The 12646-nt window shown below is 44.0% G+C and overlaps 1 protein-coding gene across 2 annotated transcripts in view; it reads right to left on the bottom strand.

The window, feature by feature from the left end:
• Positions 1-1388: 1388 nt before the first annotated feature.
• The window catches only part of SMYD1 (SET and MYND domain containing 1), a 46675-nt gene continuing 35417 nt past the window's right edge, over positions 1389-12646 (bottom strand). For both annotated transcript variants that reach the window (XM_053263715.1, XM_053263716.1), the window contains 5 exons: positions 11796-11988; positions 9351-9443; positions 5973-6136; positions 3356-3524; positions 1389-1797 (listed from right to left, as the gene is read on the bottom strand). In XM_053263715.1, coding sequence (XP_053119690.1) covers positions 1639-1797; positions 3356-3524; positions 5973-6136; positions 9351-9443; positions 11796-11988 — 778 coding nt within the window. In that variant the 3' untranslated portion in view covers positions 1389-1638. The remainder of the gene's footprint in view (positions 1798-3355; positions 3525-5972; positions 6137-9350; positions 9444-11795; positions 11989-12646) is intronic.

Here is a 12646-nt window from a genome sequence, read left to right on the forward strand (position 1 = left end):
ATCTGACATCAGACAGGGTGTGTATGTAAGGGCCACAAGGCGTGGCCCCTGAGGGGCGGTGGCCCGGGTTCTTTGAATAATGGTGGCTATGCTCCTGCATGCAGTATTTTACACACCACAATTTTAAATGCAGTATTTTCAAATCACAATATGCTCAAGGAAAGGAATATGCTTATCCCATTGACAGAAAATGGCAGTCAGAGAAAGGGTTCATCATCCCCATCCCAACAGTCACTTTGTCCTTGCAAACTGTACTCTCCACAGTAGCTTTGCAGTTGTTTGGTGATGCCCCAGGTTCCCAGAGCCAGCTCTGCAGCCAGACAGCTAATACATCCCTCAATAATGAAACACGCCATTATGAATCAAATTAATACACTGGCTCGAATTGGAAAGAAAATTCAAATCAGAATTCCCGAACACAGCAATCAAACACATTGGACACCATCCAGTGGACGTCAGTCACATCCCAAGAAAATCTCACTGAAATCAGTGGGATGTTGAACCTTACCCTATGCATGCTTCCTCAGGAGTAAATCTCCCTGAATTCACTGGGATTAAAGTAGGAAGTCATACCACTCTGCTCCTGTTTATTTATGTGGAAGTAAGTTCCATTGTAAATAAACAGGAGCAGAGTGGTATGGCTTCCTTCTTTAATCCCACTGAATTCAGGAAGATTTACTTCTAAGGAAGCATGCATAGGGTAAGGTTCAACAAACCACAGGGCTCTGTGGGTGCCAGGAGTCGAAATCGACTTGACGGCACATTTTACCTTTATGTTCTATTGTGTTTGACAACTTGCCAGTGTCTCCCAGAGAATATCTTGTTTTAGCCTCAGTCTTTCTCCCGGTCTCTCTTTTGTTTGACAGTCAGTTCTCCAAAGAGTGATAAGAGTAACAAAACAATACAAACCATACAACTGGAGTTTCCAGAGCTCTTTCCAGATTAAACCCTACAACAGGGTCACTACAGATCTCCTATGCTTCCGTACTTCCTGTGTCAAGGTGCCGTTCACATTTCCAATACCTTATTTCAGATTTTATCTTTATGTTATAGCGCATTGCATTGCAACATTGCAAGTTGCAGAAAAACAGCTGCATTTATCCTTTCAATATGATCCTGCCAAGTCGAAGCATTTTACCCCATTGCAGCATGTAATCTTGGAAGCGCCCTGTAGACACAGAAGTGGCCTACAGGAAGCTTCCAGATGTTTCAGTGGATGGACCATTGCACCCAGCATATCACCTTCACCCCTCAGTCTCTGCTCACGCTGGTCCTTCTCGACACTGATTCAGCATTGGCCCTAGCTGAACATATAATCTGGAGCAAAGTATGCACACATGCGTGTATGAATCAGCCCCAACTGAACAAAATAAGTGCTGAAAGCTGTGTCATTTTATAATAACTTTATTATTTGTGATTATAAGTTTTGAAACTTTCTGTGAAATTCTTCTAAGCCAAGATGCTAAACATGTAGAAAACCAATATCTATCTGCAGCTATCCCCAGCAGATCCAAATGGTCACAACCAAGCGTCACTTTCCTTGTCATATCACTTTCTCCCTAATCGGAATCCAAAGTGCTGATCTTGCACCAGCTGTAGGAACATGAGGATACATCTCCGGGGCAGTAAATGAGCTCATTATTGCTTCTTCTGGAAGATGCCAGGTGAAACTTCATTGGTGGGTTCAGGGAGGACTTGGATCGTTTGGTTCTGCAGAGCGGCCTCTCTCATCTTGTAATACATAAATTCATTCTGCTGGAACATGTGCAGTTCCATCTCTGACTGAACCCGCATGGCCTGAAAGGATGGAAGCAAAGAATAGCCCATCTGAATTCTTGCTAGTCAAGATCCCATCCTGCTTTGTGAGCCATAAGGAAGTTAAAACCCTCAACTTCAAGTCTACTTTTTATTATCTGTGGACAATCTCTTCCGATACCACAGGCTGTGGGTTCTTTTGGCAACCATCCCACCCCTCACCCCCTTTATGCAATGTGTGGTCGACAGACAGACAGCAAGAGCACTGTCCACACTCCAGCGCATGTATGAGCACCATCAGCAGGACTGTGCTGCAGGTTGGCAGTGCTCTCTCGTAAGTGCTCTGTGAACACCATTGTGTGACATGACACCCAATTATTTCTGAGTGTTGCCTCACACAACTGCGTCCATGGAGTGTTTACGATGGCACATTGTTTATGATGACACCATCCCATCAGCGGTGTTTACATGTATGCAGAAGCACTGGTGGTGTTCCATTCTTTCCAGTGGGTGTCACTTTGCAAAACTGTGTTCATGGAGCATTTACAATGAAGGGATGCGGCCCCACAGCACACCCCATCTTACATGTGCACAGGGAAACGGGCAGTGCTCCAGCCACCCACCATCCCTTTTGTAGAATGTCATCCTGTGTCAATTATGCTCATTTTGTATGATATATATGTTCCTCCTTCTGGTTATGGTGAAAAGTAAGAAGGTAAGGAATGATGCCGAGCAGGGCACTTAAGGCCCACCCATTCATCTGCTCTTCTAACATTTTTCAGAAGTATTTCCATAGCCATAATGATTAGAAACCTGCTTTTCTTTAAGTGAAGCCTGAGATCTCACTAGTCACTGATAGAAACACATTTATTGCACTGTTTTTATTGGATGCTCCTAAAAATATTGTCAGTCCAAGCAACCACTTGCTTCTCATATTTATTTACTTCCCATATTTATATACCAGCTGACATGTGTATCTCTAGGTGGTGTAGACAATTTAAAGCACAATATAAAGCAGAGTAAAAACAAAACAATTTCACAGAATAAAAGTTAACAATTTCATGGGGGTACATTTAATTAATTAAATTTATACCCCACCCAAACTTACATCTCTGGGCGGCTAACAACAATTAAAACATATATAAGAGTTAAAACAATACAATAATTTAAAAACCATAAAATTAAACAAACAGTATTTTTTTTTCAATTAAAAACCTGAGAAAGCTTGGGTTTAAAAAGGGGGTTTTCAAATGTTTTTTAAAAATAGCCAGAGATGGGGAGGATCGTAGCTCAGCAGGGAGCACATTCCACCATCTCGGGGCAGCAGCCAAGAAGGCCCGTCTCTGTGTGACCACCCAATGAGTTGGATTTTCATGGGGAGATGCTCATTCAGTCAATCTGCCCTAGCACATTTGTGAAGAAAACCATACCACTGTAATGGATACACATGGAAAAGTCCTGCGCACACACACAAAATTGCTAAATGGAGCCACTACCATGCAGATCCTGTTTTAAGAGATTTCAGCACCATTTGGACTTCATGGGAACCATCTCTGAATATGGCAAAACAAGCCATCACAATGCCACTGTAGTCACCTACATCCAAATCTTTGGTAATTGGGTGGGTTGAGCCATGAGTCACCAGAAGAATAGCAGAAGCTTTGCAAATCATCCCATGTCCTGCTTCTATGAGGCCAGCATGCCAGTGGGTCACTCCTGCTCTCATTAGGGCCATCCCTAGCTGTGCATTGTTTGGGTGGTAAAGTTTCCTAGGAGAGAAAATAAGGAACAGCTTTATAGTTGCAAATCAAGGTTTACATATGCATGTGTTTCTTGCAGCACCCATTGTACCAGCCTCAGTAAATTATAGGAAGGGATGTTTAATAATAATAACAACAACCAACTTGTTATTTGTTGGCCATCCCATAACAAATTGTTCTCTGGGCAGCATACAATACAACATTAAAACATAAGATTAAAACACACAACAGATTAAATACAGACCAAAGGGTGGGGGTAGAAAATACAAAATACAACACAAAACAATTTAAAAGACTTTTAAAAAAATCAGTTAAAATCACAACACAATTTTAAAAGCCTGAGTGAACAAAAAGGTCTTCACCTAGTGTCTAAAAGAACAAAGTGATGAAGCCAGGCGAACCTTGTCTATCCATCCCTTGTCTACCCAGTTCCCTTGTCTACCCATCCATCATTACTGTAAGCAGAGCAAAGGGCAGGGTCAGGGCTGCTCATTCATATCTAGTATTGCTCTTTATTAGCAGGACAGAGATGCTGCCATGTTGAGTGGAGCAGAGGTACAAGTCGGGGGTTGGCGAGGAAGCTACAAGAACTCAATGAGGTACTTCACACAAACAGTGTGAAGCCCCAAAACGGGGTCTGAGAGGAGAGCAGGTTTGACCCACAATCCCAGCAGACAAATCCCAGATCAGAAAAATTGGATTAGCGGAGTGCACACTCTGCTAACTTTGTTGAGGGGGGACATTTAAGTGGTCTTGCCACCAGGACCCGCGAGGCTCCCATTGCAGCACACAGCCAGCCGAAATCGGGCTGGGCTCCCTTAGTACAGTTTCGGCTGGTCGTGAGAATTGCCTCAGTGTCTAGCAATTGTTGGAAGTGCAGGACTTTGCGCTGTCTCTTGTCTCAAAGACAGTGGAGGACAGACTAGTGAGTCAGAGGGCTAGAGGGTCAAGACATTGGTCATCCGTTCTCTACTGCTCTGACACTATCCCTTTGGAATGTAGATTGCTACTCTTAGGGACTAACTTCGTTCCTTACTGCTTTGCACTTCCTCTTCCTTTTTCTCTTCCTGTTCCTTTTACCTTGCAACATGCAAGCCCCTCTCCCTGCACCATGTGTGCAGAGATGCAGAATCCATCTGCATCCAGCTAGCTAGCTAGATTAGAGATCCTAACTCCTCATTTTCCTATCTAGAATGGAGTTCTCTAATAAATGCCATATATATTGATTTGAAACTATGAACTGGCTCCAGGTTACTTTACTCTCAGCATACATGCATGCCTTAACTAAATTCCGCTGTGTTGTGCCTCTGTGCACTGTGCTATAATGAAAAATGGTTTCTCCTACCTGAGAGAATTCCCAGTGTGAAGGCCCAAAACAGGGTCTGAGAGGAGAGCGGGTTTGACCCACAATCCCAGCAGACAATCAGGCAGCCCTCCCTGGGCGGCCAGATTGGCTGCCCAGACAATTACTGGCTCCGTCATAGAGCCGGTTGGAGTGGTGGGGTTTGGAGGCCTCCTGGCCCCCGGAAGTCCCAGAATGCCTTGCATGACTGCATGGGGAATACTGGGGAACACCCTAATGTTGGGAGGCTTGTTGCAGCCTCACTTGTGAGTCACCATGGTACGGAGCTGCTCCGTGGTGACTCATGATCAAAAAAATTGGATTAGCGGAGTGCACGCTCTGCTAACCTTGTTGAGGGGCGACATTTAAGCGGTCTTGCCACCAGGAGCTGCGAGGCTCCCATTGCAGCACACAACCAGCCGGAATCGGGCTGGGCTCCCTTAGCCCAGTTTCGGCTGGTCGTGAGAATTGCCTCAGTGTCTAGCAATGACTCCTTTTTCGTCAAAAACAGCTGTGTGACAGTGGATGAGCTCAGTCAGGATAGCAGCATGTGGAGAGAGAGAAACAGGCTAACTCTTTCCCATCATACTCTTTTCCTGCCAAAAATCATCTCCTTGAAATGGTAATTTGTCCCTGAAGCAACTATTTTGCTTTGGGAGTAAATTGCCTCTCTGGCGGGGGGGGGGCAATTTTCAGTGGGATAAAGCACAACAGGAAAGAATTAGCTTCCCCTCCTTGAGTGCCACAGTCAGTATTCCCTGTAAGAGGGATTCCCAGATGTTGTTGATGACGGCTCCCATAATCCCTAGCTACAATGGCCTTGGCGATTGTGGGAACTGAAGTCAACAACGTCTGGGAATCCATAGTCCCATCCAAGATCACCCTGCAAGGGGCTATTTTTGGCAAAGAACACGATAAGCCTCCAGAGATTTCTCCAAAAGGAAACCAGGACAGTGCTGCACTCCTGGAACTCCTCAAAGCTCAGAGGAGAGCATGCAAAACAGCATTTTCTCTGAAGTAAGTCCAATTGATTCAAGTAAACATGCTTAGGACTGCAGCTTTGCATACAAGCTACTGAAGAGCTGAGAAAGAACAGGACAGCTTTCATCACATACAGGTAGCCATCCACCATGCGCTTTGAGTAACCAGCAGCTTCTTCGACAAGCTGGAGATAAGAAAGGACTTCCGACAAGATGCTGAGGATCCGGAGCAAGTAAATGTTGGTTTCTCCCAGCACTGGCTCCTGCTTTGCCACACATTCTCGACATAGCTTCACAACCTGGGGGAGAAGTAGAATGCTCAATCAGACGGATGAGGGAGAACAGCCACTCTCTGTAATGCCAAGCTGTGACAACATAGCCTCTTATGAGGGAGGTGGAAGACACAGAGGGACAAAGGAAGCTGCCCTATACTGAGTCAGACCATAGGTCCATCTAGCTCAGTATTATCTACACAGACTGGCAATGGCTTCTCCAAGTTTGCAGGCAGGAATCTCTCTCAGCCCTATCTTGGAGATGCCAGGGAGGGAACTTGGAACCTAGATGCTCTTCCCAGAGCAACCTCATCCCCCAAGGGGAATACCTTACAGTGCTCACACATGGCTCCCATTCAAATGCAAACCAGGGCAGACCCTGCTTAACAAAGATGACAATTCATGCTTGCTGCCACAAGACCAGCTCTCCTCCCATACAATGTGTTGTTTCAGAACCATTTGCCCCACATATTCAAAATTATATCTTGTGGGTCCAGACTAATACATCTGGAATAACTATGACAAACTTCTTTTTTGGCACCATGTTATAGATTAGCTATCTAAACATTCAGAACCAACCCCAACATTTTCATGAGACCCTTAATTCCATTTCAGAAAACCAGAGTGCCTCACAGAGTTGTCTCACATCTCTGCCTTCTAAAAGTCACAACTTTACCCCCTTTGGCCCTGCTGGATCAGGCCCAAGGCCTATCTAGTCCAGCATCCTGTTTTGCACAGTGGCCCACCAGATGCCGCTAGAACCCACAGGCAGGAGTTGAGGGCATGCCCTCTCTCCTGCCATTACTCCCCTGCAACTGGTACTCAGAGGCATCCTGCCCTTGAGGCTGAAGGTGGCCTATAGCCCTCCGACTAGTAGCCATTGATAGACCTCTCTCCATTAAGTTTTTGAAACCTCTCTTAAAGCCATCCAGCTTGTTGGTTGTCACCACATCCTGTGGCAGAGAGTTCCACAAGTGGATCGCGCGCTGTGTGAAAAAGTACTTCCATTTGTTGGCCCTAGATTTCCTGGCAATCAATTTCGTGGAATGACCTCTGGTTCTAGTGTTATGTGAGAGGGAGAATAATTTCTCTCTACCCACTTTCTCAACACTATGCATGATTTTATAGACCTCTATCATGTCTCCCTGCAGTCACCTTTTTTCTAAACTAAATAGCCCCAGGTGTTGTAGCCTTGCCTCATTAGAAAGGTGCTCTAGGCCCCTGATCATCTTGGTTGCCCTCTTCTGCATCTTTTCCAGTTCACAATGTCATTTTTTAGATGTGGTGACCAGAATTGTATGCAGTACTCCAGGTGTGGCCACACCATAGTTTTGTATAAGGGTATTATAATATTAGCCGTTTTATTTTCAATCCCCTTCCTAATGCATGAAATTTTCAATCCCCTTCCTAGCATGAAATTGCCCTTTTTCACAGCTGCCGCACATTGAGTTGACACTTTCAACAAGCTGTCCACCATGACCCCAAGATCCCTCTCCTGGTCAGTCATTGACAGCTCAGATCCCATCAGCGTATACTTGGTTGGGGGTTTTCATCCCAATGTGCATCGTTTTACACTTGCCAACACTGAACCGCATTTGCCACTTTGTTGCCCACTCACCCAGTTTGGAGAGATCCTTTTGGAGCTCCTCACAATCTGTTTTGCATTGCATTACCCGAAAGAATTTGGTATCATCTGCAAATTTGGCCACCTCGCTGCTTACCCCTGCTTCTAGATCATTTATGAATAAATAAAAAGCACTGGTCCCAACAGAGATCCCTGGGGGACCCCACTTCTTACTTCCCTCCATGGTGAAAACTCTCCATTTATACCTACCCTCTGTTTCCTGTCTTTCAACCAGTTAGCAATCCACACATGTACTTGTCCCCTTATCCCATGACCGCTAAGTTTCCTCAGGAGTCTTTGATGAGGAACTTTGTCAAAAGCTTTTTGGAAGTCCGGGTAGACTATGTCAACTGGATCACCTTGATCCACACACTTGTTGACACTCTCAAAGAACTCCAAAAGGTTTGTGAGGCAAGATTTACCAAGCCATGCTGGTTCATTCCCAGCAGGGCCTGTTCTTCTATGTGCTTTACAATTTTATCCTTGAGAATGCTTTCCATCAATTTACCTGGAACAGACATTAAGCTAACCGGACTATAATTTCCCAGATCGCCCCTGGATCCCTTTTTGAAAATCAGTGTTACATTTGCTACTTTCCAGTCCTCTGGAACAGAGTCTGATTGCTGGGATAAGTTATATATTTTAGCCAGGAGGTCAGCAATTTCACATTTGAGTTCTTTGAGGACTCTTGGATGGATGTCATCTGGCCCTGGGTATTTGTAAGTTTTCAGTTTTTCCAGACAGTTTAGAACATCATCTCTTATCACTTCTATCTGACTCAGTTCTTTAGCCTCCATCCCCGAAAAGCCTGGTTCAGGAACAGGTATATGCTCAGTATCCTCTGCTGTGAAGGTGGATGCAAAGAATTAATTTAGCTTCTCTGCAGCCTCCATATCCTCCTTAATAATCCCTTTTTACTCCCTCATTGTCTAATGGTCCAACCGCCTCCCTGACAGGTTTCCTGCTTCTGATGTATTTAAAGAAATTTTTGTTATCCCCCTTGATACTTTTAGCTAAATGTTCCTCAAACTCTCTTTTTGCCTCCCTTATTGTCACCTTGCATTTCTTTTGTCAGAGTTTATGTTCCTTTCTGTTCTCTTCATTTGGTCAGGCCTTCCAATTTCGTAAGGAAGTCTTCTTCCCTTTTATGGCTTCCTTGACGGTATCTGAGCTAACTGGGCTATTTTACATACTTTAACTGCAACCAACAACTGTCACACAGGAATACAGGAAGCTGCCTTATACTAAGTCAGACCACTGGTACATCTAGTTCTGTATTGGCTACACAGACTGGCAGCAGCTTCTCCTCCAAGGTTGCAGGCAGAAGTCTGAGGGGAATAACTTACAGTGTTCACACCTGTCTCCCATCCACATGAGGCAGCCCAATGTTTCCCTTCAGCTGAGGGAAAGAGTACTAATTGCTCACCTCAGTCAGAGCCACATTTCAGGTGGGAAAGTGGAGGAATGAGCAAAATGGCATCAATTTCCCCAGCATATCTCCCATGCCCCCTAGCTGTAGGTAATGCAAACACAGGATAAGGTCGGAACACTTGCTCTGTACTCCTTCAGAAATTAAGAAGGAAAATTAAACAGAGGATCAACCCCCCTGTGACTTACTTCATGGTATATCCCATCAGAGCGAGCTTTATCAATCTTTTCCAGGGTTTCCTTGGAAAACTGGATGATGTCCTTGACTGTTTCTTGGGAGGGCTGCAAACAAGAGGAAAGGAGAAATAATCGATGCATCAGATTCCTGAATGTGTGAAACTTCTGTCAAATGCCTGAAACAGCAGCCAACTTGCAAAAACAATTCCGCTCTTATTAAACTCTATGGCATAGGCATAGTCTTTATTTCAGTCTTTGACCAACATAACAGCAAAATAAACAAAAACAGTTAAGGGGTGTCTATAAAATTACCTTAAAACTTATTAAATTCTGTAATGAAACTTCCCAAAAAGCGTGGCCAATAGTATCAACAACATTCCCTCCTTTATAGAAAGATTATACCTTTAGCTAAATCCATTCTCAAACCACAGTCACAGCTTTGATAATGATTGAAATAAGGAAAATTACTCAAAGTAGTCCCATTGAAAAAGGATAAGTTAACTGGTGTTTTTAATTTCAATGGGACTACTTTGAATAATTTTCCTCATCCTGTAGGCCACTGTTTCATGTATCTGAGATTGCTCTGTGAGTTTCTTAAGTAGTCCTTGTTTATCTGAAGTCTTGCTTATGAGTTAGAACAGACGGGCGTCCTCTGGAGCATCCTGATAAATCAGCATATAATGCCCATACTCTGAGAAGCCACCCCACCTTTCAGTTTCAACTTTGTAAGTCAGCACCAGCAATGACCTTGCTGGCCCAAATGCCCTGCTAATGCAGGATGGATCTCATTTTCATCCAACAATACTATCTGCATAGGACAAAAGCTGCAATGTGATGCTTTGGGATGACAATTCCATAAATGAACTGACTCATTTCTGGGCTGCTCTGAGCCTACCTCTTGATAGTAGTGGGAGGAGCTTGTGCACAGAACCAAGGTTACAGTGGCAGCAGAATTCAGACGGCACAATGCCACCTTCTAACCTCAGGTTTCAGCAGCAAAACTCACTACAAGCCAAAGGTTCAAATTCAGGTTTAGGCTTAGAGTTTTTGCTATCCAATTTTTGTAAAGAGATTACTTTCAATGTGGCTAGGTTTCGCTACATTGTTTGTACTATACGCTCTGGTCTCATGTAATGTTTTTTCTTTTCTCTCTTTTTTCTCTTTTCTGTTGTTGTACTATCTGATCTACGATCGTAATAAAGTTTTTTTTTAAATCAGGTTTAAGAGCAAAAAAGGACCCATGGTTGAGTGAAAAAACCATGGTTTCACACATTTGGATGACCACAGATTCGAATATCTCTGGCACGTTTACCTATGGTTTGGCATTATGTCCGAACGTGGCCTAAGTTGCTTGTATTTGGGAAACTTTTCTCTGCCCAATATGAGGGCTGCAAACTTATATCTTCAGAGAAAACCAGAGGAGACTCAGGTTCAGCACCCTAAATAAAAAGGATCTCTAGAGCCATTATGAGCAACAACACTTCAGGGCTCAGATACAAGTTAAAACACAAGCATGTTTAAGGACCAAGGCAGCCTGCTTCTATGCAAAGCAGGGAAGTGGCAGGTTGGGCACACCCTCCAGGTACTGCCTTACAGGGAGGATGCAGTGGGACAGGGCATCTTACATGTGCAATGTATCATTGAACCTTCGCTTTCTCTGTAAAGTGTGCTGTCAAGTCAGTGTCAACTCCTGGCGCCCACAGAGTCTTGTGGTTTTCGTTGGTAGAATACAGGAGAGGTTTACCCAATTATTGCCATCTCTCGCACAGTGTGAGATGATGCCTTTCAGCATCTTCCTATATCACTGCTGCCTGATATAAGTGTTTTCCATCTAGTAAACATACCAGCGGGGATTCAAACCGGCAACCCCTGGATTGCTAGTCAAGTCATTTCCCCACTGTGCCATTAGGTGGCTGTGCTATCTCAGTACTATCTCCGTAGTTTAGAGGTTTTCAGACTCTTCTGAGGGACCATGGAGATGGGGTTCACTGGAAACTTACCTTGGGCTGCTCATTGAGAAGATAAGTGCTGGTGGCCAAGCTGCCCTGAAAGATACCAGTTTCCCCCTGCAATGCACTTTGTCAGGGAAGTGGTTAGTGTGCACTAGGGTGCAGCACTCTCAATTTATTTGGGGACAATGATGAGCCCCATAGACATGGCTGCAGGCATTGATGCGTGCCACCAAACATGTCGCCAAATGATCTACAATGCACAGGCAAATCAACATGGCAAGGGCTGCATGAAAGTAAAAAGCCTGAAGAACAAGATGAATTTCTTCCAAGGAAGCAGCCACATGCTCAGAGACAGTCACAGAAAATGCAGACAAGTGTGCTGAGAAGAAGCTGCATTTTGGCACCTTCTTGTCAAATCCTTCACGGAAAGTGGAAGAGCACAGCTGAGGTTCACATTTGAGTCTCTCCTGGAATCCACATTTTCCTTCATGTTAACCACACATACCTTCTTATCCCCCTCTTTCACAGCCAACATCAGGTCATCTTTGATTTTCTTCTGACAATGCTCACAGGTACAATCAAAATAGTACTGCTTTTTCAGCTGCTGCTTTCTGTCTTCACTGACATTGAGGAAATCTACATAGGAAACAGTCAGCTCTTCTCCTGGGGAGATCTTGCCCAGCGCCCGCAGCTCTATCCTGGTTTCAAACAAGTAAAGAGGCAGCACAAGATGAAGACGACAGTCTGTTTCATGAGGCTCCAATGGCAAATATCACCTTTAGAAGATGTGTAGGTTTCAGAGGCTACTCACCAAAGCCATGTGTCCTCTGAACTAAATCAAAATTTTGCACCAGGGCAACAAGAAAAACCTAATTTGGCAACTGGTATATATTTATGCAAATCAAGGAGGGGCAAGAAGCTATACAGGGCACTGAAATCCTACTCTTTGGCCACAGTGGTGTGTTTTGTTTTGTTTTGTTTTGTTAAGAAGGCATTGCCACACACATTCAAGTGTGGAACAGTCATAAGGGTTAGAAATTTGCAGGTTTTGTAAAAAAAGAAAATAAGGATTTTTAGGGTTAAATTACATATTATGTAATTACATATTATGTAATTACATATAAATTACATATTATGTAATTTATGTTATAAAAATCAGTTGCAGGGGAGCCCAATCCAGGTTAAGATTGTGGCTAGGGTAGAGGGGGAATTAACCCTTTCTCTCCACTGCAGTCCCAATCCAGATCAGTGCCCTCAAGGCTGCTATTTTCCCCAAGAGCAAAGCTCCTATTGGCAATCTGAATTCTACAACTAATTAGACATTTTTTTCTATGCTACTACAGAAGCAGACACATG

The sequence above is a fragment of the Hemicordylus capensis genome, chromosome 6, assembly GCF_027244095.1.
Source record: "Hemicordylus capensis ecotype Gifberg chromosome 6, rHemCap1.1.pri, whole genome shotgun sequence".
Taxonomy (NCBI): Eukaryota; Metazoa; Chordata; class Lepidosauria; order Squamata; family Cordylidae; genus Hemicordylus; species Hemicordylus capensis.